Raw genomic sequence first — 27,703 nt, 5'->3', positions numbered from 1 at the left:
CAGAGGTGTCCCTGGGCTTGCGGGCGGGGCGGTCTGTGGAGAGAATTCTGAGGGTCCTAAACACATACATATTGATTTTCATCATTATTTGCACTAACTCTAACTGAAATTTGGCATGTCCTCCAGTTACCGATGTAGGCACCAGACTGTAGGGGGATTTGCGAGACCTGAGACTGACACCCATGGAAATTACAGATATTTTCCTATCACACTGCTCTGGTAGCAGATGCTCAAAATATTATTTATACTTGTCACTACTTCAAAATTACGGTAGTTATTAGACCTGCAGCCAAATCTAGTTACTTAATGTGTTAATAAAGATGCAAACGCATTATTACTCCACACATTTGTTATGTTTATATATATTTTGATAGCTACACTTTAATGTAACTGCTTGCCTTTGTAATCCCATGCATCCATTTTTTTTTGCATTTAAAGTGTTATTTTATTTTTTTAAGATTTTATTTATTTATTTGACAGAGAGAGAGAGCAAGAGAGGGAACACAAGCAAGGGGAGCAGGAGAGCGAGAAGCAGGCTTCCCGCTGAGCAGGGAGCCCAATGCGGGGCTCGATCCCAGGACCCTGGGACCATGACCTGAGCCGAAGGTAGACACTTAACGACTGGGACACCCAGGCACCCCTGAAATGTTCTTTTAAAAAAGTGCATGGGATATGGAAAAAAATTTAAAAAATAAGGTATTATTCAGAGAAGGGGACCACAGGTTTCTCCAGATGCCAAAGGGGTCCATGACACAGAAAAGATTCAAATGCCGTGCTCTAGATGTGAGCTCCCTGAGCACGGGGCCCTGGGTCCTTCATCACCCAATCCCTAGTATCTGAAGAAGTGGTCAGCGTAAAGTAGGGATTTTTTTTATATGAACTGACACGAGGTGTTTATCCATCTATTCATCTACCTTCCTTCCTTCATCTGTCATCTTTTATTCCTCTGTCCATCTGTCTAATCCAATGCACAGTTCTAACTCCTGACAGTTCCTCCGAAGGCCCCAGACCCAGTTCTGCAGCGCAGCTGGGGACTTGGTCAGGAGGCAGTGTGATTCAGTCTGACAAAGGTGACGCCATCTTCTTGCGTGGCCTTGGGTATGTCGCTGAATGTGCCTGGAGCTCAGCTGTCTTGCAGGCACCTCGCACAGGGCTCTGTCTCTAGCGCTCACACCACAGGCTGGGGCCTCAAGCCCAGGCACCACAGCCTAACAGTGTCCAATCCATCTGCTTTCCAAAGCCCAGGAGTGCTTTGCTTTTGTTTCCAAAGTATCAGCGTGGCTGAGTCCTCAAAGAGGGTCATGGCTATTACCAAATCCACCGATCTGCAAGGCATGGTGGTTAAGAGTTCTGCCTAGGTCCAAATACCAGCTCCCCACTTCCTGTCCACATGATACACGACCTTGGGCGACGCTGAATCTGCTCCTCTCCGAGCCCCAGTTTCATTGTCTGAGAGTGAGGATATGAACTGGACCTCCTTCTGCAGGGCTCACAGGGACGTTAAGTGAGTCAACACTCAGAGAGTACTTAGCACAGTGGCTGGCTAAGCCAGTCTTATTTATCATGTCTCCAAGGAGGCATCCTCCAGCACCCAGGAAAAAGCAACAGATCCCGCTTAAAAAAAAAAAAAATACTCCAACCCACTACTATCTGATATGCAAATCAAAGCGGCAATATAGTGTTTTTACCCCATCACCTTGACAGAGATGAAGACTGATACATTGATAATTACCCACTGCTTTTGAGAGTGAAAACAGGAAGTCGCGTTGAGAGGTGATCAGAGGAAACCTCTGCATAGGTCAATTCAGCTACGCCTGTCCAAATGTAAAATGCACACACCCTTTGAGTCATGATCCCAAATTCAGTCCTTCACCCTACACATGTACATACTCAGTGCCGAGAAGTTGTGTGTATGAGAGTGGCAGTATTAACAGAAAAAAAAAAAAAAAAGGGGGAAAAAATCTAAATGTCCACCAACAGAAAGTCAGTGACATAAACGATGAAAGAATTCATTCAATTAGTGTTTAACGAATAGTTTCTACACACAAGACACCACGCTGAGCGCTGGGTAACAAGCCGGACAAATCAGAAGGCAGTTCAAAATAGTAAGGACGAGCAGTACGTGTGGATATGAAATGAGCATAAGATATAGAGAAAGAAACTGTGAGTTGTTATAAAATATGTTTCATTAGATTCCAGCTCATGCAAACAAATAAAATCCTTGTCTATGCACACATCCCACATGTGCTAATATGCAAAGCAAAAATGGAAAGAGGAAGGAGAAAAAGGTTACTGGTTGCTACCTCTGAAGACTGGGGACAGGGGTATGGGAAATGTGACTTCTCACTTGATACTCTCTGTGTTATGTGATTTTTTTAAAAAAGTTTCTGATCGCGTGCTTGTATTGTTCTACATCCTTCTAAACCACAGTAAGTTCCGTGGCTCTGCCCTCAGAAGGATCCAGAATCAAACTACTTCTCTGAGCCTCCGTGGTTAACACCCCAGTCCAAACCACCACGGCCCTGCTCTGGAGATTGTGACAGCCCCCTCCCTCCCCCATCTCCCTGCTCTTCCCCTTAACCAACTACAGTGCCCTTTCAGCACGGCAGGCACCGATTCCATTGTCCAAAGTCAGGCCATGTCATTCCCTGCTCAAAATCTTCTGAAGGCTTGCCTTTCTAAGTTCAACAAGATCCTAATGATCTGGCTTCACCCTCACGCCTTTTCCCCTTGCTCACTCCTGCTTTACCCATACTGGCTCCTAATGAATGACCATGCCGAGCACACCCTACCTCAGGGCCTTTGCACTGGTTGCTCTCGGTTCCTCTACCTATCTGCAGGGCTCACCTACTCACACTCTTTAGGTCTCTGCTTGAACATTCCCTTATCTCTACGCTCTCCTTGGCCCCACCAAAGTCGAAGGGCCACCCCTCCTTGACTGACCTGGTCTGGCCCACCCCTCTCCTGCCTAACTGTTCTTAGTACTCGTCACCATCTGATACAAACATATGAACACACATCTCTCATTTACAGTCTATCTAGAATGTGAGCTCATGAGGTCAGGGACTTCTGCTTGTTCACTGCTGTATCTCAGGCCCCTAAAACAGTGTCTAGCACATAGAAAGCATTCAATAAATATTCAGTGAATGAATTAATCAGTAACATAATAAAATAATACAATGTACTATTGATAATTACAAGTATGAAAAATAAATCCCCCAAAAAGACCTCACCCCCCCCAAAACCGATCAGTAAGTAGAAATTAAAACCAAGTACGTTCCCAGCCACAGCTGCCTTCAGAACACAGGGTGGAGATCACCCAAGGACAAAGTAACACGTCAACACCTAACAGCCAGCACAACACACAGCGGCCCGGTTGTTTGAGGCTGACGCTCCGCACACAGGACTCTTTCACGGACTGGAGAGAGTAAAGAGCTGCTTGTCTGAAGGCAGCACAGTGAGGGTCCAGTAACCAGGAGTGACTACCAGCCGGGTTAGAGCACATGATGGCCCCAAAGCCGCAGACTATTTCCGGCTGTCAGGCGAGCCCACACCCTCCCGAGACAGCCAAGCCGCGGCCCATCTGCCAGCCCCACGCCTGCGGTCTTCGAGGGGACGGGCTTCTGGGGCCGTGCCCGGGATTCAGCCCACCCGCCACCGCGGATCAGAGCTGGGGCTTGGGGTCTCATCCCCCAGGAGCGCATCGAGGGCCCCCCCCCCCCAACCCTCCTGTGCTTCAGGGTTTGCTGGTTTTTCAGTGGAAGAAGAAACGTTTGAGCTTTCCTCTGTATCTTACCTCATCCCCACTGAGAGGCCAGGCAGGTGCTAATTTGCTTATAACCCAACCCAAAGGAGGTCATGTGAGGGCAGAAACTTAAAATCCAATGACTGACAGCAAGGTGCCCAACCAGTGGACCTGACCTCACCCTGACAAGCGCCCTTTCTGACAGTGAGCTGACTTGCACACAATCCCTGCAAACCACACTTGGTGACGCCGGTGGTTCTCAGCTGGGGTGCATTTTGCCCCCAGGAGACATCTGTGGCCACGTCTAGGGACATTTTTGGTTCTTACGACTGGAGAGGGGTAGTGGCTAGAGGCCGGGGATGCTCCTAAATATCCTACAGGGCACAGGCCAGCCCCCGCCCCCAGGAAGAATGCTCCAGTCCAAAACGTCAGGGACGCTTCGGCAGAGCGACACTGGTGGATCAGGAAGGAAGGAGGTGGCTCTGGGGGGAGGAGATCCACACATGACCTACGGGCTGGGGACAGAAGAGCAGGAGTGATGAGACCCTGTCCACCCTCCAACTTTGGGGCTACTAACACGGTCCTGGCAGGAAGCTGCTTGGGGACTCTCAACCCTCCAAAGGGGGAAGTTGCTCCTTGCTACTAGCTGACTTCTAGAGGCCCACTGACCTTCCAATTTTTCAAAACTCTTCCAACCCCCTTTCCCTTTCTCTTCTCCCCCCGCCCCCCCCTCCCAAAAAAATCCCAAAACAAAAACCATGGGCCAGTGGGAGAGAGTCAGCAGGAGGCTCATGTACAGCTTTGGGTCTAGGGCCACATAATGAGAAAGTCAGCTCCTGCTTCCCATTAACCGGAGCCAAATTATAAATTGGGGCAGTCAGCATCTGGAAAAGGAGCTGCTTTAGGCCCCTTTTACAGCTGGAGTTTCTCTCTGCTAGCACTGAGTTGGCTGGGGTGTTCTTTCTGGGGACAGTGAAACTGCCCAACTGTCCTTGGCCCCACCCATCTGGCACCTGCTCTGAGTAAACTCCAGTTTTCCATGCTTCCTCCTTTCCTCTTCCTTGCAGTGGAAAAAAATCAGAGCTACAGTTCCCAGAAGAAAATGAGAAGCGCTTATCATTATTAAGAAGATGTTCCTGCTCAGGAAGGCAATTGAGGGCAGCAGGAGGGTTGCAGGGAGTTGGGGGGGGCAGCTCACTGTTCCGTCCGCTGTGAGAGGACACACCTGCCCACCCCCCCCAGGACCTGCTAGGCTGGAGAAATGGCAACGGGAAGGGGGGCTGGCCCTCCCGGTGGCTCTCAGAGGCCCAAGGAGGGGTGGTGGCACTTCTGAGAAAACAGATTCAAATGCTAAAATGATTCGATTTCCTGGAGGTATGACAGAGAACAAAGGCGAGTATGCCAAGGCAAGTATGCCAAGGCCTTGCTTGCTGGCAAGAAGAATCTGTCTTCTGTCTGTCTGTTCTGGGGCTGCTGGAAGGAGCGAGTGGCTTGCCCTCCCCCCCATGTTGTCACCCTAGACCTGAGCCCCTCCCCAGGTGAAGCAGCCCTTCTTGGCCTTGGAGCCAAGACAGACAGAAGGGGTGTGAGTGAGCGCTGAGACTCAGAGCAAAATGTCCCGTCTGGAGCCTCTCTTTTCACATATGTGGGTCCTCTGGTGCTTTATTTAGCACAGTGGTGTTGAGAATGTTTGTGTCTCAGTTTGGAGGGAGTTGTCACCAACAGAAAGACAGCTATGATCCACTGCCCAGAAAAATACTCCTACACCCACAACTGGGCATTCTGTTTCACTAGCTTCACCATTCCTGTGCATCCATTCTGGCGCCTTCCTTTGGTTTGAAGACAGACCCCCCCCCCACCCCCCTGCCATACCTACCGTAGCAAAACAGGACGTGAAAAGAACAGTCCCCCCCCCCACCACCCCTTGGCAGTGCTGTGTTAGCAAGGGGCTGGAGGCAAGCTTCTTGGCCGGGGTGGGGTTCCCGAAGGAAAAAGAGGCTACTCCCCTAGGGAATAACGGGGGAGACTTTACAAAGAGATGCTTCCTAAGGGCAACAAAGCAGGGCTAGCCATGGTGGGGAGGTGGCAACACCCTGCGGAATGGTGTTCTCAGATCCTGAAGAATGAAGCTGTATAGGACGGCCCTTCCGGGGGCTGTGGTCCACACCGGCAGACACGGAAAAGGACCCCCACCCCACCGTCCTCCCCTCCTCCCAGCTCCCACCAGTGCCTCCCCTTAGCCGAAGCAAGGACAAGTCCATATGGATGAACCCCATCGAGGTCAAGCCTCTGGGGGCCCAAAGACAGGAGGAGAAGAGTAGAGCGTGGATCTGCTGGGGGCAGGGGACAGAAGACCCCCAACACCCTTCACTTCGACCCCTCAAGAGCGTGATGGTCTTAGGTCAAGTATTTACCCTCTCAATGCCTCTGGGTCTTCACCTGCAAGGAAGGCGGACAAGGGTCCCCTCTCCAAAGCACTGCTGTTCAGGATTAGATGAGATCACGTGTACGAAGAGCTTAGCCCCGTCCGACGTACGGAGGAAACACGCCAAAGGCAAACAGCATCGAGGCCCTCTTCCGTTAAATTCTGCAAGTCTGGGGCCTGCATGTTGATTTTAATGTCCCTCCTACACCTGGACTCTGTCATGCTGCCCTTTCATGTGAAAAGCGATTTTCTTGACTGAATTATCTTGATAACTAGAACCTCAAAACCCAGCCTGAACACTCTAGCACCAGAATCTTCTCTTTTTAAGCTCTCTGGTTTGCACAGCGCTGCCCAAAAACCCTGTGGAGAAGACAGACTAAGCCTCAAAGATGCTGGTCCATTTCAGATTTATACCAAATGTCCGCGCTGCCTCCTCCCTGAGGCTTCGGCTTGTAATGCCATGCAAATCTGGTGACACTGCCTTGTTGCTCAGCGGGCTGAACAGCGGCGGGCGGGCTTCTGCCTCGGTGCGCGCTTGAAGTCGGGGTTTGGGGAGTCTCTGTAGGAAGCCGCGTCTGCGGGAAGGGAAATGGAGTGTCTGCTTCCCAACGTGTGGCCACTTTGCTTCCCCTCTGCAGGGAGAAGCTGCCCACAGCCTGGAGCTCCTCTTTGTCACCTGCACTTGACTCCACAGGGATGCGTATTTCCAGACCCATCAGCCTGGGGTTGCCAGGTGAGTGAGCTCCCTCTCAATCTCCACGTGTACCTACTGTCAACTGCATCGAATCTCTACCTAATCTACATTTACATCCATATCTAATCTATATCACGTATACCTCCTACTGTGTTACATTATACATATATGCATTATACAAGATAATGTACATATACATTAAAAATGACGTAAATTACGGCGCCTGGGTGGCTCAGTCGGTTAAACGTCTGCCTTCGGCTCAGGTCATGAGCTCAGGGTCCTGGGATCGAGCCCCACATCGGCTCCCTGCTCAGTGGGGAGTCTGCTTCTTCCTCTGCCTGACACTCCCCGTTTGTACACTTTCTCTCTCTGACAAACAAATAAAGTCTTTAAAAAAAAAGACAGGACATAAATCGGATAGAGATTAGAGTTATATAGATTATAGAATTACACTTTTCTAATATATATTACATCTGATAGAGAATATATCCATTATAATGTATAAATTGTACATTACATATATATTAGGTAATTAGAGGTCTACAACCATATTTGTATCTGCACACCTAGCTCTTATCTTTAGATGTAATCTCTATATTTAATCTAGATCTCAACAACAAAGCAATAAAGGAGATGGTATTTCTAATTCAGGCTCTACCACTTACTGTGTTACTTTTAAAAGGAGACTTGGGTCTCTCTGGGCCTTACAGTTGGCTCATCTGAAAAATGGGCTAAGATTAGTACCTGCCTCATGGGGTTGCATGACCTGATAAAGGCTAGATGGCCAGGTTCAAATCCTGGCTGTCCCACTCGTTAGCTACCGGACAAGTTACCTTAACCTCTTTGTGCCTCAGTGTGTCTGGAAAATGGGGAGGACGTCAACACCTTCCACCTTCCACGATAACACCTCATTATCACCACCCCCATAGGGGACACTTGTGAAATCGGTGTGAGCGAATCTATGCCAAGAGCTTACTTAGAAGAGTGCCCAGCACATACTATGCGTGCTTAATGAATGTTAGCTAAAAATGCTAAATTTTTTTTAAAGATTTTATTTATTTATTTGAGAGAGAGGAGGAGAGAGCGAGCACGAGAAGGGGGAGGGTCAGAGGGAGAAGCAGACTCCCCGCTGAGCAGGGAGCCCGATGCGGGACTCGATCCCGGGACTCCGGGATCATGACCCGAGCCGAAGGCAGTCGCTTAACCAACTGAGCCACCCAGGCGCCCTGAAAATGCTAAATTTACGAATACATGTACCATGTACAGTTCCCCGCTCAGAATAAACATATATTCAATGTGTATTAGTCATTGTTGGCAAGAGTCATGATTGTAAGTGTTCTCAAGTCAAGGGCCAAACTCACACCTTCAACATCTTTGGCAAAGTCAACTCCCACCAAGAAGAGAGGGACAGTGATCTCAACACGATCTATTTTTTGAAACGGCACATGTGGCTGGGCTTTGGGGAACTTGCTATTTGTGGAATATTGCATCACACCGTTTACCCTGAGTCACAGACTAGAAAGACGCCCAGGGCCGGAGGACCGCAAATCCTCCCTGAGAACGTTTCCATTGCCCGGATCCAGCCTCCCTGCCTTTGCCTAGGCAGCGGTCTAGCTGGTCACCTCCCTGCTCCAACCCCCACCGGGGCTGATGAGAGACCCAGCAAGCCAGAGCCAGAGGGAAAGATCGCAGTAGAGGGACTTAGCCTGTCTCAAAACCAGCCTTGTCTGCTCCGGAGAGGTTCTGCCCCACCAAGGAGGCTTAGTGGGAGGAAAGCAGATGGGCTGAGAAGCAATTTGGTCTCATTGTCCTCTCAACAGATGCTGGGCACCATAAGAATTAATGGGCTGGAGACTCAGGTAAGAGCCATTCAAAAGCTCCCTGATTACTCCAAAAACCGCTCTCCATGGAGGAAAAGGTTAATCGAAGCCCGGAGCTGGAAGAGAAGCAAGTCGACGGCAATTGCTTTATCCCGGGGGAGTGGGGGAAGGAGCTTCGGGAGAGACAAGTGTGCACAGAGGAGGCTGTGGTCTGCCTGGGAGAAAGGAACCAGGTCTCAAAATCGAGTTATTTGCAAAGCCCGCTTCATGGGTCCAGGGGCCTTGGCCAGTCCCTCTCTGAACCAGAGCCAAGTAGCTACGTTTTTATCTTTTTCTCACCACTGCATATTCCCTGCACTGTTGAGCCATAAATGTCTCAGGAAACCATCTCCGAGAGGTGTTTTTCCCTTTTACCTACGTTGTGCACACGCTCACATGCGTCGTGAGTCATTACTCTGCGTGCCTACTCGGTCACTGTCAACACAGACCCAGGGACTTTGGGGGATGGATGGGTCGTGGCTGGAGCCTGGATGTGGGCGAAGTCTGATACTAACCAGAGAGGGGGGCGCTGGAACATAAACAAGACACTACCCTTTTCTACATGGTCACAATTCCATGACTGGAGTTATCTTCGTAAAATGAGCTGTCTGCAGAGCACCTAGGGGTGCACTAGGGTATCTCGCCCTTGGCGCTACGGACATTTTGGGGGCAGATAATTCTTTCTTGGGTATTTGGAGGGGGGTTAGCGGCAGAACTGACCTCTACTCACCAGATGCCCATGGCACTGCCCCGCCCCCAAGTCGTAACAAAAATCTCTCAGGACACTGTCAAATGTCCCCTGGGCAGGGCTGGTGAATTCACCCCCAGTTGCGAGCTGCTGGTTTTGTCTGAGGCTTTAGCTCAGCAGAACATGAGCCAGCCAATTAGCTAATGGTAACTGTTAGCCAGATTTCTCACATAAGTCCCCATTATCAGCGCCGCATTATAAGATCCAAAGTTCCTTTGACCCTGGCGAGACGCACTGGACATCTGTTTGACGGGCCGGCTCCAAATTAGAGCACTTTCTCCCCCCAATCCCGCTCCCCCCCACCCACTTCCTGCCAGTCCTTTCCTTTCACCCTGGCCTGATAAGGTAATTCCTTATTCATCTTGACATTCTAATGACACGAAGGCACTTCTGAAGGAGCTCGAAGGAGCTAGTGGTTTAATTGGTTCTAAGGAAAACTGGCATTATTTTTATAGGAATCCAGATATAATACGCAAAATGTTCCGAACGCTATCACTGCAGTCTCTGAGCTTGTTAACACTTTCTCAACTGTGAGCTCTCGGCTCCTGAGCTTGAACCTCACCTCCAGAGAGAGCCCTCCCTGAACAAGGTCCTCTGTGGTGCCCAGCTGCCCCTGGTTACAAAACTGTTTGTCCTATTGCTGTTCACTTATTACTACCTGAAATTATTTGTTCAGAAATTCACGGACTCCCGCAACCAGAACGGGCGCTCCATGGGCAAGGAACCTTCTGTTCGGTCCACGGCTGTATCTTTAGCATCTCGCACAAGGCCTGGCCCCAGAACTACTGGAATAAGCAAACGGATGAATGAATTTGCAAAGGCATAATTTCTAAAGTATTAATTTCATTCTACCCACTTCTCATTTTCTTCCTGAGCTTCGCTCACCATCCTCATGGTCCCAGCATCATCTTTAAAGAAAGTGAATATAGTTAACTCCCTCCTCTTATACTCCCCGTTAGCTGATCGAAGACATTCAAGTACCTGGTGGGTTGGTGAACACCGAGTAATCAGGAGTTTTCCTCCTGATGCCCTTGATCTTCAGGTCCTGAGAGAAATCTCCATGTAAACGAAGGCTTGCTCCCTTCTAAGCACAGCCAACTTCACAAATGCCCAGATTGACAAATCTTTGCTCTAACGAAGAGTTCCTTCATTACAACTCCCAGGGCATCTATTTGAATAGAGGCTATTAACTAATTGACAGTGAAGCTGTTCAGTGTGGGGGGCAGGGGGGGTGCAGAATGGAAGGATAAGGCAGGCAGAGAGGCTAAAATTAAATGACAAGAGGCCCTGCCAAATTGGAGTAGATTCAGAAATGATAAACCATCTTGGGGATCAATGAGAAAGAGTGAATCAAATAATGAGCATTTAAATTTGTCAAAACGCTATTGATGCACAAGGAGAGGTTTCATCTTTGTTTTAAAATAAATTTTCTACAGGCTCTGCTGCCTAAACCATTTTATCTACAAGCCTCGTGGCAATCTATCTGTCAAAGAATTACTCGCTGTGCAAAACATTATATGTATTTATCTACATATCTGCTCACCTATCATCCATCTGCCTCTCCACCTATTTATCTAAGTACTTCTGGGGATATTTGTGCAAAGCATCCATCTATCTAGACCCGGTTGTATACATCAAGTCCCTCCCTTCCAGCTTTGCCTGAGCTATTTCAAATCTACTAGTCAAGGCAACCTTTTTTTCTGGAAAAATAAGAGGCTGAAAAGATAGATTCTGGGATCTTCTGACCCTGAGTTTGACACTCACCAATGCTCTGAGCTTCCAGGGTGACCCTGGGCAAGTTACTTAACCTCTCTGACCCTTAGGTTCCTCATCTGGAAAATGGATATCATGAGAACACCTACGGAATGACGGCATCTGGGACTCAACGGGAGGAGCCAGTTCTTGGCAAACGGGAAACATCAGTGCCAGGGAGGGGATCATGGGAATGCTGCCAAACACATTCCAACTCCTTTCACATGTGCTTTTTCATCTCTCGGTCCCCTGGTTCCTGGGTAACCACCATCAGGGCTTCCTTGGTACACCCCAGGGGCAGCCGGCTGAGGGAAGGCTGACACCAGGGATTTAAACCTTCCTAGGCTTCCTCCTTCTAATAATCTGGCCATTAAGTAGAGCGGGTTCTGCTGACGCCAACACACGCAGAGGTCTGCGATGCTCCAGCCAACAAGCAGCAGAGGAGTCCTAAGCAGCCCAGCCGTCTATCTCCCTGACCTCCGAACGGCTGCACGAGAACAGATTTGCCAAGGACTGGGTGAGGACCCCACGCATGCGCGGAGGGAAGGGGCCCTGCGAGGGCTGAGCCACAGACACGTGATGTACAACCACAGCTCACAGTGAACTCTGAAAGACAGGCCTCCCCGTGGCACCTGTGCTCCAGGATGCAGCAGCTAATGCCTTTCTTAGGAGCAAAGGGGGCTGCGGGGGTGACGGGGGAGAGAAGCGGGGGTGACAGGGGAGAGAAGTGGGAGCTGACCCAGGCCTCACACATCTGCTGCCTACCTCTGCACGGTTGGGTTTGCCAAGCTCAGCCACATCTGCTGTCTTGCTCCTGCCATATGGGTAATATCTGGGGCACCACTTTCTGCCAGAAAACTCATCCATGCCCCTCTTGTCTGACCCGCCTGTGGGCAGCTGAATAGGGTCCCATCGTGAGTCCCAGGATGGATGGAGGCCCAGCACAGAGTAAGGTCTGGCCACGGGCTTGTGCCAATAGTTACAGAAAAACATCAGTACTTTGGATGGGTTCCAAAGTCTCTTTCACACAGGAAGTGAGAACTCGGGAAAGACAACAACAGCCTACAGCTCCCCAAAGACCAAGGACCAGATGAGGCTGACGGAATGGTGTGGACACAAAGTGAGTCATCTCCCCGTTGGCGCGGCACCAACGCAGAAGGCCCGCCTCGTGCCATGGCTGGCCGTGCATGGAGGGTCAACTCCCTCGGGCCAACGGGTGTGACTCCAAGAGAGGTCCCTGCGTGGGGGTGAGCTGTCCCCCTCACAGCATGCTAGCCAAAGCCATCGGCATGTGACTGTTCTTTCCTGGGGAGGTTTTGAAGGGCTGACTGAATGTTTTTCATAGTGAAGGATACCAGAGGGCCAAAAACTGAACTATCTGGGGTGCAGCCGCCCCATCCTGGGAGAGAAGGTTTGGCTTCCAGAATTCTGGACACAGACCATGTGCCCAGGGGCTCTCCTGCATCTACTAAGTTTTCCTCTGGGGAAGGAGGGATGATGAAGAGGAGAAGGGCCATCCTTTAAAAGCACACCTGGAAAGTTCTCTGGCAATCCACTGAGGAGCCTGGGGCGGGGCAGTGTTTTCCAAAGGGTGGCAGACACACCCCTGAGAGTGCATGCAGATGATTCTGGGGGGTACTCAAAAGGAACTTTTACATGTTACTAGTTTCATATTTATTTTAATGTTGTACCAAAAAAAAAAATCGAACTAGCATGTGATTTCACGCTTGTGCTTTCACCGGTATCATTCCTTGTGATAGTGTTTCTCATCCTCAACACTGGTGACATTTTAGGCCAGACCATTCTCCACTGTGGGGGGGGGGGGCTGGCCTGTGCAATGTACAACAGTTAGCCCCATCCCTGGGGTCCACCCACCAGATGCCAGGAGTAAGCTCCCCACCCCAAGGTGAGAGAATCAAAAATGTCTTCAGATACAGCCAAATGTCCTCCAGAGATCCAAGAGGGCCTTGACTGGGAACCATGAGCTTAGGATGAGCCCACTTATGACAGTTAAGTAAATTGATTTAAAGAAAATCTATTTTTAGGTGACTTGGAACAAGTGTGATTCCCTTAAGGCTAACATGGCTAAGGGGGTAGGTGAGCGGCAGGACTTTGGACAGAAGCAGACCAGAGGATGGCCAAACAGGGGGAGGGACCTGGGTCCTCATCCCCCTTCAAAGCCACGCCCACTGCTCTTTCCTGCCCGCTCTCCTGTCTGGTCATCCCTGTAGCCGACCTAACGAAATGTGCGTGCAGGGCAAAATGAGAAGGTGGAAGACTCCCCTTTCCCCACCATGTGTGGCCTTCCTGAGCAAGGACAGAGAAGCACAGTGGGGTTGCTCATTCCCCTTGGGTAGACTGAGGCAGAGACACTGGTAAGAAGACAAGGACCCATGGAGGAGGCTGGAGAGTAAGGTAGCAGGTGGTCCTTGCTAGAGAACTCCAGAAACAGCCACAGAGCTGCCCTTCCGCCTTGAAGTGTTCACACAGGCTTGCCTGTCCCAGACACTCAAATGCTGTTAGCTGTGGGGTTCTGGATGGGCTCCATCCTGTCTCCTCTCTTTACTGTGTGACCAACGTTGGGACCCCAGGAAATGATTGATCCAAAGATACCTCCCCTTCAAGCCCAGGTGAACAGGCAACTGTCTGTTGGGTTCAAACGCTATACCCCACCAGCACTTACGACTTTACAGATACCGGTTTCTGCTGTTCTCACCACAACCCTCCGAGGCGGGCACTACCCTCACGGTAATATTCCAGATGGGAAAAAGGAGGCTGAGACGCTAGGTCACCTTTCAGGGCCAGAAGATGGGTGTGCAGATGCCCAGGTACACACGTGCGTGCGCGCACACACACAATCAGCTCGTGTGTGTACCCACCTGTGTACGTGGGCATACATTCCAGTGGGCAGGGGGATGGCTGAATGTGCCCATCCAGTCTCTCTGAGTCAAGGAGCCCAGAGGGTGTACCAAGCCTCCTGGAGAGCTGGTGCAGAGATAAGTGACAAAGGCCATGGGAAGGTACTGACCTGGGTCTCCAGGGTGATCGGGGGACTTGGATGAGGGTCCTGTGGGAAGAGAGGAGAAAACACACATAAGCAATGGGGAAAATGGAACCTACCAACCCAGCATCCTTTTCTAACACAGCGAGATCTCTTCCATGTTTTACAGTCTCCCCCATTCCACGACTCATGAGAAGAGCTTGGCCCATCCCCAGTCTCTTCTCAACTTCCTTCCACACCCCGATGATTAAGGAGGCTCAAGTTTTTCATGCAAAATGATCAAGTGTAAGGAAATAGGAAAGAAAGTACACTCATCGATTATCTCCAAGTGTGTTAAAACCCTCTATACAAAGGACAGGATGGATCTGTAAGAGGATGAGAAATAAACCTGAAAGAATATAGAGTCCCGATTAGGGGCGAGGCCACCAATTTGTGTCTGGTCTTGGAAAAAACGAGGGAAGGAAAATAGAGACAGAAAAAGAAGAGCTTAATTCCTAGTTTTCTAGCACATTCCAATGGGCTGGGGAAGAGCCTTTTTAGGATAGAGAAGGCCAGAGAAAATTCCTATTCGTTCACTCTCTACAAAAGCCAATTGACTGGAAATGCTTGGTGGTAATGTCGTGGGTCATTAAACATGAACTCTTTAGGTGGGGGGGGGGGCAGGGTGGGTAGAGAGGAGGGAGGGACGGGTGGGGAGGAGGTAGTGGTTTTCAGCAAGTGGTTTCCAAGGAAAACAGGAAACTCAGCACATAAAGGCTATTTTTGTCGGCACTCTGTCAGCTCTGAACTTAACCACCTTAGATTCATGATTCTGGGAAAGCAACCTCAAGCTGCCTCTTCCAGAGAATGGGCATGATTTTAGGGCCCTGAGGTGCAAGCTCAGTTTGGAAGCTTTGCTTTGTGCAAGCCGATTTCCCAACATGGGCTTCTAGGAAGCCATGCAAGTGAGCACCCCGTGGCCTACAGGGTAAAATAAGAAGGAAGTGTAGGAATCACGCTGTATTTGTCCTTCTATGATCTGACTTATTTCACTCAGCATAATGTCCTCAAGGTTCATCCACGTTGTCACAGATGGCAGGATTCCCTTCTTTTTTAAGGCTGAATAACATTCCATTGTATGCACAGACCACATCTTCTTGATCCATTCATCAACGGACATGTAGGTTGTTTCTGTATCTTGGCTTTGTATGGCTTCAGTGAACATGGGAGGGCAAATGTCATGAGTCCACTTACATGAAGAATCTAAAATCATCAAATTCATGGAAGCAGCGGGTGGAAGGGTGACTGCCAGGGGCTGGGGGAGAGGGAATGGGGCTTTGCTAGTCAACAGGTGCAAAGTTTCAGTCACCCAGGATGAATCAACTCTAACGTTCAGGTGTCTGACACCGTAGCTATAGTTAACAACCCTGTATGGTACACACACAATTTTGTTAAGAGGGTAGATCTCATGTTAAGTGTTCTTACCACATTAAAAAAAAAAAAAAAAAAAAGGAAGTTAGCAAAATTGGAACATTTTAAACCCCTACCCTAGGTGAATAGGCAACTCACTTTCTTGATGACTCCTCTGTGGTACCTTCATAATGATGCTGAAGTCATTCTGAGCTCAAGATGAGGGGTTCCTCTCCCCCGATTCCAGTTCTGAATCTAGTTCCTAGCAGTTCTCCAATGGTACAGCTCAAAACTTACTCCCAGGAGAATATCTAATTCCAATTTTCACACTCAGACACGGAATATTCCTCACACCCAGGAAGACAGGGAGGGGAACCCTCCTCCCCCTCTCTGGACATTGCAGCCTCGGCCCCTAAAGGAACTTGGAGAAGTCTTGAAAATATTTTAGGCTTCTCTCTTCAAACCCTCACTAGCTTCTTCCCAAGGGGGAAGAAGTGAGAGCCATATAGGCGAGAACCTTCACTGCGCCGTTCGAGTGAGCTGGCTCGTTGTTTTAGCCACTCTTCATGGGGTCCACTCTAGTCAGCCTCTTCCTCCTCACGTGCAGGGAGGGAGAGTCAATCAATTCTGTTCTTCCAGCTTCCCCGTGACAAGCAAGCATACTGGACGGGGCCCACTTTTGTCTTTGGGAGGCAAGGCTGTCCTCCTGGTCTGGGAGGTCTTCAGCTCCGAGGCAGTCTGTGTGTCTTTCTGGCCAGATTCATCTAGATGCGGCCAGAAGATAAGAAGTTTCCCATCACACTCAAACATTAGCCTCATTCTCAAGGCCAGGTCCTAGTGGAGCACTGCACGGGGGTGTTGGGTGCGTGCCCAGATTAATTAAGCTGTACTTCACAGCCCGTTTGGCTATGGCTTAGGGTTTATGCTTCACTGCTCAGAATCCTAAAAGGGTAGAGAGGGGAGACTGCCATCCTGAACCCCGAAGAACAACTTCAAGGTAAAGACCATGTTTGGGAAACCACAGAAAACTCTCAACTGTGTTGACAAAACCCAGAGCCTGATCCCTAGATACGATAAAGCACCAACCCTTTATCTGGTGTTCCAAGATCAGAAACCCTACTGGCACAGAGTCAGGGGTCCAATCTTATCTATCTAGCACATTAATGACCTAGCCAGGAAGAAGACAGAGCACTCCAAGTGGTCATGTCGTTACCACTCCGGGGCTCACTTGCCAACAAAATGTTGCTCCCCTCCCTCTGTGCGCATTCAAAATATAAGACTCTCCCTACAGAGGCTCCATCCAGAAGATTCCAGGTATGACTATATATCTGTGAGGTCTCACTTTCAGCAACATCCTCCTTAATTGGAAAGGCTAACGAAGTGGAACCGGGTCAATGATGCTGTCTGCCTAATCCATCGTGTCTGTCTAAACTGGGGCTCTTTGGTTTACAGTAGAGTAAATTCCTGTCTATCAGGGGAAAGGCGCCTGGAGACCAAAGGGGAATTTGCAACATGCTCCGATGCTACAGTGGAGTGCTTTTGGAATCTTAATGCAGGTACCGGAAGCTACGAACTGCCTTAAGCAAGGAAAGCTCTTTCATATCACCTATTGCAATGACTCAATTGGGGAAGTCAAACAGGGAACTAGGTAGACTGATTTAATGGCCTGCATTCTTCACCACTCCCTATAGTCACGCCCTCTGGTCACATGACTTTGCATTTCTTTGCAGAGTGTTCTTCCCCATCCCTTGACCTTGGGCTTGCCCATTTGATTTGCTTTGTCCAAGGGGAGCTTAGCAAATAGGACATACGCAGAAGCTTAAAATATGCTTGTGGGATTGAGTGCGACTCTTGTGCTTTGGCCATCACCGCAAGAAGAACATGCTCTGGGTACCCTGTTGGTCCAAGGAAGAGGAGACACACATGGAACAGAACTGTACCCAACCTGCAGCTTGAAGCCCAGCCCAGCCTTGATCAGCCAGCCTTCAGACACATACACGATATATGCTTGTTGTTTCAAGCCATTGAGTTTCAGGGTGATTTATTATACAGCCATCACTGTGGTGATAACTAACTGATACACTTTCTAAAGACGGACCTTGATAGAACCCCAACATGATGTACAAACCCTCCAGCCTTGGAAACATAAGGATTCATACTCTTCCTTGGTCTGCCAATAAACCCCCTGAACCTGAAATAACTACAGCTCGTAACTCTGATCTAGGACCTACTATGTGCCACACTCCACGTGAGCTGTACATTCTGCCAAGCAAGGAAAAAACTCAACCACTAAGACCTTATACTATATATGAGTTAGCTTTCACCCCTCTTCGCCCAATGTACCGGTCCTTCTGAATTTATTTATATGCCATCACAGCAACGTTAACAGAAATGATTGCTCAGAGTCCTCTCGCCCGGAGATAAAGACAGTGTTCATTCCTCTGTTTCTTTTTTTTTTTTTTTTAAGATTTATTTATTTATTTTGAGAGAGTGAGAATGAGAGAGAGAGAGAGTACATGAGAGGGGGGAGGGTTAGAGGGAGAAGCAGGCTCCTTGCTGAGCAGGGAGCCCAATGAGGGACTCGATCTCGGGACTCCGGGATCATGACCTGAACCAAAGGCAGCCGCTTAACCAACTGAGCCACCCAGGTGCCCTCATTCCTCTGTTTCATTCTCAACTTTATCCCATGGGCATATTACTTGACCAAGGTTTGGAACAGTCATGAATACTAGTAATACCGAGTAACTTACTATGTTACTAATTAAGTGATGGCTAATGACATAAGTTCTTACCATGTTCCACGCACAGGCTTCACCTCTATACATGTAGCATTCCTTTGACCCCTTGTAACAACCCTGTGAGGTAGATACTGCCATTATTCTCTTTATAGAAACGGGGAAACTGAGGACCAGAGAGATTGAGTAACCTGTCCAAGGTTGCACAGATAGTGCTGAAGCCTGGGTTGGACCCCAGTGCCCCGCACTTGAGACGCCGGCTGTTTTAGAGTAGCCCTACTGGAGAACACAAGTCCACCCCAAACAAAGTAATCCTGCACCCCGGACAGTGTCTACTACAAGGAAGAACACTCACAGCAAATCAGCAGGAGCACCTTAACCACGAGAATCCTTTTATAAAAAGGTAGTGGACATGGTTGATAGAAATTACCACACGGGCCCTGACTAAAAACAAAACACAGCCACCTCACCGCAGCAGGGAACCAAATCCATCCACACCTATTAATGAGTTCCCACTCAGTCGCTAGCACTATGCCTGATGGGCACCAGGAGGGGGCCAGAAAGGACTTTAAAGTGACTCTGTGCACACTCCTATTCCCAAAGCTAACTGTTTAAATAAAAGGCGGGACTCTGATTATAGATTCCAGAGAAATGAAACGTGTTGGCACCTCATGAGTCTTGCTCATAAGACCAGGAAGCCAGGCTCAAATACTTTTGAGCCCATCGAGGCCAAAAGCCTGATTTTTAACAAGCAATGAAGCTTTCGTAAAGAAAAGAGAGAGAGGATGAGGAATTTCATTATCGTTCCATGCATGAATCAAACATTTCTGGCTCCCCTGGTTGGTGCTAAGCCCTGAGCCCAGCCTCAGCCATTGAAAGGGGTGTTCTCTTCCTGAGCTTTGAAGATCTCATATGATAGTGTTTGCTCTTGGGTGGTAAGCAATGGCTTTGATGGGGATGGGACAGTCCTGTTGACTCAAGTCTTCAGAGCCAGACTTCCCCATCCGGCCCATCAAGTCAGCAGACAGAAAACAGGTCCTACGGTCCAACCCCTGCATGGACGCGTGCAGGAGGACACTTCAGAAGGCTGGCGTGGCCCCCTGTCCTGGAAAAACCTCTGATGGGGTCTACAGAAGTAGAAGCTTCCACCATCAGGAGATTGTGCCTTACTCTCTGTCACCATCAAACACCAGGTGCCTCGGGAAATGCAAGGAGCTCTTCATGGGATCTGAGATGGAAAGAAACAAGATCTCACCAACAGCATTCCTGCCTGCGAGGGGCCACCAAGGAAGACCACCAAGTAGTAGCTGAGTTTGGATGCCAAGCCAGAGACCCAAAGAGATGCTGTCACTTAAATTAAGGGACCAGCAGGAGGCCAAGAAAGATCACACAGAGGAAAACAGTGCAGGTTTGGGGTCAGACCCTGGGCTGAAATCACGTGTAACCCCTTTATTAGTCGGCTTGGACTGCCATAACAAAACACCCCAGACTGGGTTGCCGACAGGACAGAAATGTATTTTTCACTAGTTCTGGAGGCCGCAAGTCCAAGATCAAGGTGTGAGCGGAGCTGCTGTCTGCTGAGGCCTTTCCCCGTGGCTTGCAAATGACCACATTCTTTCTCACTGTGTCTTCACATGGTCTTTCCTCTGTGCCTGAGCATCTCTGGTGTCTCCTTGGTGTCCAAATCTTTCTTATGAGGACACCAGTCAGACTGGATCAGGACCCACCCTATAGGCCTCATGTGAACTTCATCCCTTCTGTAAAGGCCCTTTCCCCAAACACAGTCCTCTTCAGAGGTGCTGGGGTTTGGCAAGTCAGCAGAATAACAACCCCTTGGTAGACCTGTGACCTCGGGCAAACTTCTTAGCTTCCGTGAGCTCTACCTTTCTCATTTACACAATGTAAACAGGTGGGACCATATTCTCCAACAGCGCTACTGCAGGAGAGTATAGAATTGACTAGGATTTTTTTTTTCCAAGTTAAAAGGGGCACTAGGAAATAATGACACTAGCTTAAGAGGTAGAAATCTGGACTGTGTCACGCAGACGCAAATACAGAGTCACCTCCTCATCCTAAAAATGGGATACCACTGGGGCACTTGGGTGGCTCAGTCGGTTGGGCATCTGCCTTCGGCTCGGGTCATGATCCCAGGGTCCTGGGATCGAGCCCGACATCGGGCTCCCTGCTCAGCAGGGAGCCTGCTTCTCCCTGTCCCTCTGCCGCTCCCCCCGCTTGTGCTCTCTCCCTGTCACCTTCTCTGTCAAATGAATAAATAAAATCTTAAAAAAAAATAAAAAGAAAATGGGATACCACTGACATCATGGGTTGCCCTCGATGGTAAATAAAGCCAGATATTTTTGTCTGATGTATGATTAAAAGCTCAAAAATCATCTCCCCTTTGTTTTCTTCTTCCCGACTTTTGAAGGCTAACACATAGCCCTCCACCCCCAACCGACTAAACCACGGTTCTTCTAAACGTGGTTAGTTATTGTCTATGCCAGCTGAAACAATCCCATGTGACAGCAGTGAAATGGGTAGATGTAGCTATTTCATTGTCTGGGCTTACTTGGGGCCAAGCACATGAAATCCTTGCAACTCTGCCAAGGAAGGTATCATGCTCCCCATTTTACAGATCAGATGAACTGAAGGTCAGGGGGTAGAATCTGCTCAAAAACACAAGTCTGATAAAGGGCAGAGCCAGGACTGGTGCTTAGGTTTGGTAGTTGCCAGAAACGGGCACCTGAACCAATATCCTGGTGTCTCCAAAATGAACTTAGTGAATCGGGATCTCTGGGTAAGGAGCCAAAGAATCTGCATTTTATTAAACAGCCTTGGCGGAGTCTTCGGTATACCTTACACTGGGGCATGGGTAATGTAAGACAGAAAGCATCCAAGGTGACAGACAGCCTGTGAGAAGCCAGGACGAGGACCTCTCACCTCTAGTCCCCGGCCAGCCACCAAGGGTCTGAGGTATGCATGGTGCTCTGGAGCTCTCACTCTGTGTCCCCCAAGAAATGTCCATCAGGGGGTGTCATCATCTGTCTGGGCTGCTAGAACAGAATACCACAGGCTGGGTGGCTTAAACACAACAGAAATTTATCTCTTGTAGTTCTGAAGGCCGGGAGGTCCAAGATCAAGGCACCGGCACATTCTGGTTCATAGACCACTTTCTCCTTGCTATGCCTTCACCTGGAAGAATGGGTGAGGGAGCTCCCTGGTGTCCTTTCCAAAACGGTGCTTGTCACATTCTTGAGAACTCTGCCCTCAAGAGCTCATCACCCATCTCCTAATACCATCACCTTGGGGGTTAGGATTTCAACATGTGAGCTTAAGGGGGCCACACCATTCAGTCCACAGTGGGGTACAGGGTATTTTCTGCTCCTTCCCTTCTTTCCATGTATATGGTGATGGTCTCCCTCCTGCCCCAGAAACCCTGTCAACCTCCTTCTTCTTTCCAGCGTCCCCTCCCCAGGGATGTGTGGCTCCTTTCGACTCCTCCTCAGGGTCTAGATACAGCCATCAAGGTGCTCGCAACAATGGGGCTTTTTCTTGAGATGTCCCTCTGGGATTTCACAACGAGCTTATCTCCTGTGTCAGCAGCTCCTGGGATGAAGGCTGAGCATGTGCATGGCGGGCGGCACTGGTCGACAAGGGAGGGATGCCAATGGCACAGAAGTCCCCTTGTTCTCTGAGAAAGGCTGCATTTGGAATGCGAACACCAGCCAGAATCACACAGCACTCACCTTGTTGGAAAATGCCAACTCATTTTTAAGTAAGACGGGGAAGAAAACAGAAACCTCACTGACAGGTCAAGGGTGCTCACACTGCTTTAGCAGTATGGTGACAGATCGAGTCAGGCCCTTAAAACTGGGCTGGGGGGTGGAGGGGGAAGTTTCCTCGGTCTGTCATCTGTCTCTGTTTTTCAAAGTTTTAAATATTTACAGGTCTCTTTGCTACTCTGCATTCCCTCCACATTTTTTAGCCTATACCCCAGAACTGAGCAATGGAACCTCAAGATAAAGTTCAGGCCCTCAGCGTTGGTTCACCACCCACAGCCTTGGAAGACAGAAGAAGCCACAGGGGCATGGAAACCTGGGAACGATTTTAATGCTTCTCCAGGTTGGCGTGTGCATCTTTGAGAACAAACAATTATCAAAAATCTAAACCATTATGTATGAAACACTCTGTTCTGTGTGTGCCTCAAGAGGTTCTGTGATTCTTTGCAAAGCACACAGAATCACAATTCTTCGAACTACAAGGTTTTCAATACACCTACCTGAAAGATGAGAGAGTTGAGGTCTAAGTGTTAAGATGGGGTGGCCAATCGGTGGCCTCTGGATGATTCATGCTGGGGGGTACTTTGGGGCCTGTAGCATTGATGAAAGATTTGAAATTGTTGCCAAGGTCCTAGAACCAGGATACTTCACATGCAACCCCAGATTTCTCACTTCTCTTTTTAAAAATGAGAGATTCAGCAACACGGGACATACATTCCTCCAAGACAGCAAGGTTCCTGGCACTGTAAGCAACTGCGTCTGTCACCTCCACTGAATAATGCCATTCGCCCAGGGTCTCATGGCTGATCAGTATCAACAATAATCAGAGGAGTAGCTAACATCGGCTCATAGTGAATGTAAGACATTATCGTTAGTGGATTGTAAGAACGATCTCATTTAAACCTCATAACAACAATGAATAGCTCCATTTTACAGATGGTACGACAGGCTCAGAGGAGAAAGTAATTTGCTCAAGTCACTTGTTAGTAAGTAGCAGAGCCAGGATTTAGACCAGGGCAGCCCAGCTCCCAAGGGCTACACTTTTGGACCATGGAGTTATACTGCTTTCCAGTAGTACAACCACATCGTGAATTGGAATCACTAAACCAAGAGTTCATGGTTCTAGGACTACCTCACGGTTCTAGGAGTAGCTCACGGTTCTAGGAGTAGCTCACGGTTCTAGGAGTAGCTCACCCTAAGAAGCCTTATGGGGCAGAGAACTGGATCACATGCTCCTCATACCAGATCCTCCCATCTCCTTGCTGGGGGTCTTCAGGCTAATTCTTTAACTTGTCACATTAATCATAAGGATAACCAACTCAGATGGACAATGTGAAGCCCGACTCGGACAGTAGAGCAGAGCCTGCTCAGTCTTGGTGTACAGCGGGCGAACCACAAGTCACTTTCCTCTTGGAGGGCAAGGACTATCACACTATAGTGTTCTGCTTTTCAGAGCTCAAAGGCATTTCAGACCAGAAACAAGACATGCCACGTGCCAAGAGAAATCTGAGAAATGCAGCCTCCACCCAACACAGCCGGGCAAGAGGTGCTGGTAGATCCCTCTGGGGCTCCACATCCTTCTGAAGCTGGCCACCTGGGCTCTGCGTGGACACAAGCCGCATCCCCAGCTCAGCCCAATAATTAGCTTTACCCCAGGCACAGGCCACGGCACCTACCAATTTTGCACCCACTTGTTGTGGTCACCAAGATGGCAGGCGGCCCACCGGAACCAATGCTGTCAAGTGTCCTACAGACACTGTCCAGGGTTCCAAAGACACCAGGTTTTTGTTCTATAGTTTCTGGGGCTACTGGGTAGGTTTTCTGTCCCACGGGGAAACTGTTTAGATGTGAGACCCAGAATCCAAGACTGTGAGTGCCAGAAAGAGACTTAGGAGACTTAGGTGAGCAGCACCTTCCTACATGGTGCTCAAGATCACCAAGAAAGTACTTGGCCTCAAAGTCTCAACACAGCCCTTTGAGCAGACATTACCAACAGACCCCCATTCCTAGGAGATGAAATTTTCTGTTCCCTGACCTCAATCAAGCCCTTCATTTTCTGGTGAGGAGGAAGAGATAGAAGATGTGAAATGAATGTCCTAAGGGCCTAAGGTTCTTGGTACCACATCCTAGGCTCAGCCCTTTTTGCCAAAATAAATTTCTATGCATGTCTGTCCTGCCTTTTCTTCATTTTCTCTTCTTCCCCTGCCTCCACACAAGAGCCTCTAACCAGGACATCTTTTGTTCAAAGGATAGCATATCCCAGCTCTGGGAAAACTGATTCAGCAGTGCTTCGGGGCTGGAGCATTTCCAAGAGGCCACACACAGACCTGCTGATTCAAGCCATGGGGGGAAACCAATCCCAGGATGCTGGGCACGGGGTGGTGGAGGGGAGAGCTTGGTCGTGGTTGCAGAAGGGGAGGGCCTCAGCTCCAGGCTGTGCCTTGGAACTTGGGAGACTTCTTCCTAGACTGGAAGAGATGGTTGGCAGGAGAACCTGCCGGGGACAGTTGGGCAGAGGGTTCCTACAGCGAGAGTCAAGGTCAAAGTCAGGAGGTTTCAGGCGAGAGAGACTCAGTGCCTCCTTCCTGCCCCTTGGGCTTCTCCTAGGCTTCTCAGTGATCACGACGGTGGGGATGACAATGACGGCATCAATGACGATGGCCATTAAGATACCTATGATGAAAATCCTTACGAAGCACATTTAGCAATTCATTATTTCAATAAATCCTCATCCCATCCTCATGGGGTGGCTACTACAGGATGGCCATGGAGTCTGGAAACACAGATGATTTTAGATTATGCTCTTATGTTTGGGAGATGCCCTTGATGACAATGTGTATTTGCCTCTAGTTTCCAGACTATGGACCCTCCAGTAGTACTGTTGCTAATTTACAAGGGAGAAAACGGAGGCTCAGGAAGGTAACAAGACTTGCCCAGAAGCCACAGAGACAGGCCCGCTGAACCTTCCTATCTTCATAGAAATTAAAAGAAAAAAAAAAAAAAGTAACCAAAATGCTCAGATGTGGTATGGATTGACTTACACGGTACACAGTACTTGAATATTTTTTTTCACTAGTGGCCAACCTTCAAAAATTGGGTGATTTCACAATACCCAGATTTCTGGCTTTTCTTAAAATGTCAGAAGATACGGCCAGGTGGGCATGCTGGTTGTCATGGCTGCAGCCAAAGCCAAGTAGCTGCTCCTTCCTTAAGGTGGGTACACACCCTCCCCTTGGCCATGACCCTCACCCTACCCACCTGGGCTGGCCTGAGTTTGTGACCCCCCCACCCCATCTCTTAACCACCACAGTTTACTGATTCCCCCCAAAGGAAGGCACCATTTTACCCCATGGATGGCTTAGTCAACATGACCCCAACCTCATCTCCAGTCCCAGGTAAGAAAAGTTCTGGATGCTGGAACTTGAGAGACGAAAGAGAAGAGCTCTAATAATTTGCAAGTAAGTTCAACACTGTGGTTTATTCTTTTAGGAGCCTCTACCTGGAGCTCAACAGTCTGGACTTTTCCTGGGGTGGTGGGACCAGACAGGGGAGGTAGGTGGCAGTGGGCTTTGGTGCAGAGCACAGAACAGGAAGAGGTTATTAGCACTGCTGTTTTCTGGCTTCCTGCGTGGCCAACTCATACAGCTGCCTGTGAACTGGCTGTTTGTTCCTAGCTGTCCCGGAAGGAAGCGCTCTCATCACCTACGACAACAGAGTTGGCCCAAGGAGCCGAGAACGTGCACGGGGGCTCTGAGCCCGGCTCTCCTTCTGCACAGGGCAACCCCAGAGCTGCGGAGACAGGAAAATGGGAAGAAAGCACAGCCTGGGATAGAGCATCGTGCGGGCCGCTGACAAAGCCCCAGCTGGGGGACAGGGAGGAGGAGGCGGCCAGAGGAAGGGGGTCCGGCAGGGCACATGGATTTCATACAATGAGCTCCTTTCATCAGTGAATACAGGACTCTCCCCAACTCATTCTCAATGGCTTTGTTTCTGAAACAACCCATTCTACACCCAGAAAGCCAAGCTTGCCAGACCCTGTGCCAAGGTCAGGCAAGAGCCTGAGACCCCCAAGCAAGCTGCTAATCAGCACCCAGGAGACGAGCATGGCGCTCAGCACTGCTTGGCTGACCCAAAGTCTACAAAGATCCCCTTTTATTTTTATGCTTTTCTGCACTGGGGTGGGGTGGGGGCTCGCTCACACACGTGACATGTTTGGTGTAACTGTAGGATCTATTCATGGCAGTAAGGGCTCCCTTCCCACGAACTTCATTGAGACATCTGTGCACAGGGGGCATGGCAGGACGAGAAAGGACTGGAGAGGCAAGAGGCAAGTTAAAGTTTGCGGTCTCGAGGTGACCAAATTCAAGATGTAGTGGGACTCCCAGCGGATGACCCCACAGTGGCCTGTTTTGCAAGCACGTTGAGAGCCTCCCCTTCAAGGATTTATTGCGCAGGTAGCGAAAAGCCTACTGGGGGCCTGTGGAAAGTATTCCATTTAGACATGTTTGTTTAGCCCACACAATGTTTTCAATAGGAAAATGTTCAATACGATGCCAACACCTAATATTCGGGAGGTTTCACGTAAAACTGCAAAGTCCTGGCATTTCTTGGAAAATCGGGAGACCTGGCAACATGAACCCATCCAGTGGTCTGGATCTGGGGAGCAGGTGTCTCCTGTGGAAGGGGCATGTGTCCTGCTGCCTGCCCAGCCCCCAGGCAGGCTTCCCTTCCTAAGGCGGCCTAGTGGCCGCCATGGGCCCTGGACTCTGCAGTCTCGGATTTATGAAGCCCCAACGCTCTCAGCGCAGGCCCTGGGATTAGAGAGAAATACACGATCTGGATCGCAGGCTGGTTGTAAAGCACACTTGGCTACAAAATCCAAGGACAGTTTGACTTAAAAAGCACAGATGAGCGCACATCCAAGAACACTGGGTTGGGAGCAGAGTCCACGCCCACGAGTAGGGGTGGGGGTCCTCTACCCTCATCACTCCTCGCTATATACTATTTTGACAACTGGCCCTGCTTTCTCAAGGCCAGGGACGATCTTCTTTTGTTTTCATGTTTAACCAAGTCCTGCGGCTACACACAGACAGCACTCAGTGTGTTCTTAACCCAAATCAACTGAACCCCAAGTCACGTCGGGCTGGGATTTAGAAGATGAATGCTCAGAACCCGGCCAACTCAGCAGTTGTAGGTTTTCCTGCCTGTAAGTCAAGCTCCAACGGCAAAGATGGGCCTTGGGAATGAAAGGCCGAGCAGAAGGAGAGGAGCTCCACGGACGGATCAGCTCACAGGAGATGGAGCAGCAGAGAGGTTCCTCTGTAGAGGACATACTGCATATCTGCTGAGCCACGGGCTCCTGGGACGATGTTCCACATACTGACATCATAAAATAAAATCAAGTTCCCCATTTCTCCAAAGCTACAAAAGCTCAACAGAAATAAGGTAGGCCCCCTCTGTGGTGGCAGGTGCAGGATTATTTATTGCAGCTTTTCTAGGCCCAAGAAGGTAGACAGAGCTTTCTTCCATTTGCTTCTGCTGTATGGAGCCTGGACCATCATTCTCTGGCTCACACAGGA

At 49.4% G+C, this 27,703-nt stretch overlaps 1 protein-coding gene across 1 annotated transcript in view; it reads right to left on the bottom strand.

Annotated features, from left to right (window-relative positions):
- Positions 1–27,703, bottom strand: part of XYLT1 (xylosyltransferase 1) — a 290,901-nt gene that overhangs the window by 187,861 nt on the left and 75,337 nt on the right. Inside the window, exon 2 of the mRNA XM_027611201.2 lies at positions 14,252–14,290. Coding sequence (XP_027467002.2) covers positions 14,252–14,290 — 39 coding nt within the window. The remainder of the gene's footprint in view (positions 1–14,251; positions 14,291–27,703) is intronic.

The sequence above is a fragment of the Zalophus californianus genome, chromosome 10, assembly GCF_009762305.2.
Source record: "Zalophus californianus isolate mZalCal1 chromosome 10, mZalCal1.pri.v2, whole genome shotgun sequence".
Classification (NCBI taxonomy): Eukaryota; Metazoa; Chordata; class Mammalia; order Carnivora; family Otariidae; genus Zalophus; species Zalophus californianus.
Note: the sequence above shows the minus strand (reverse complement) of the source record. Positions and strands in the feature narration are given on the sequence as shown.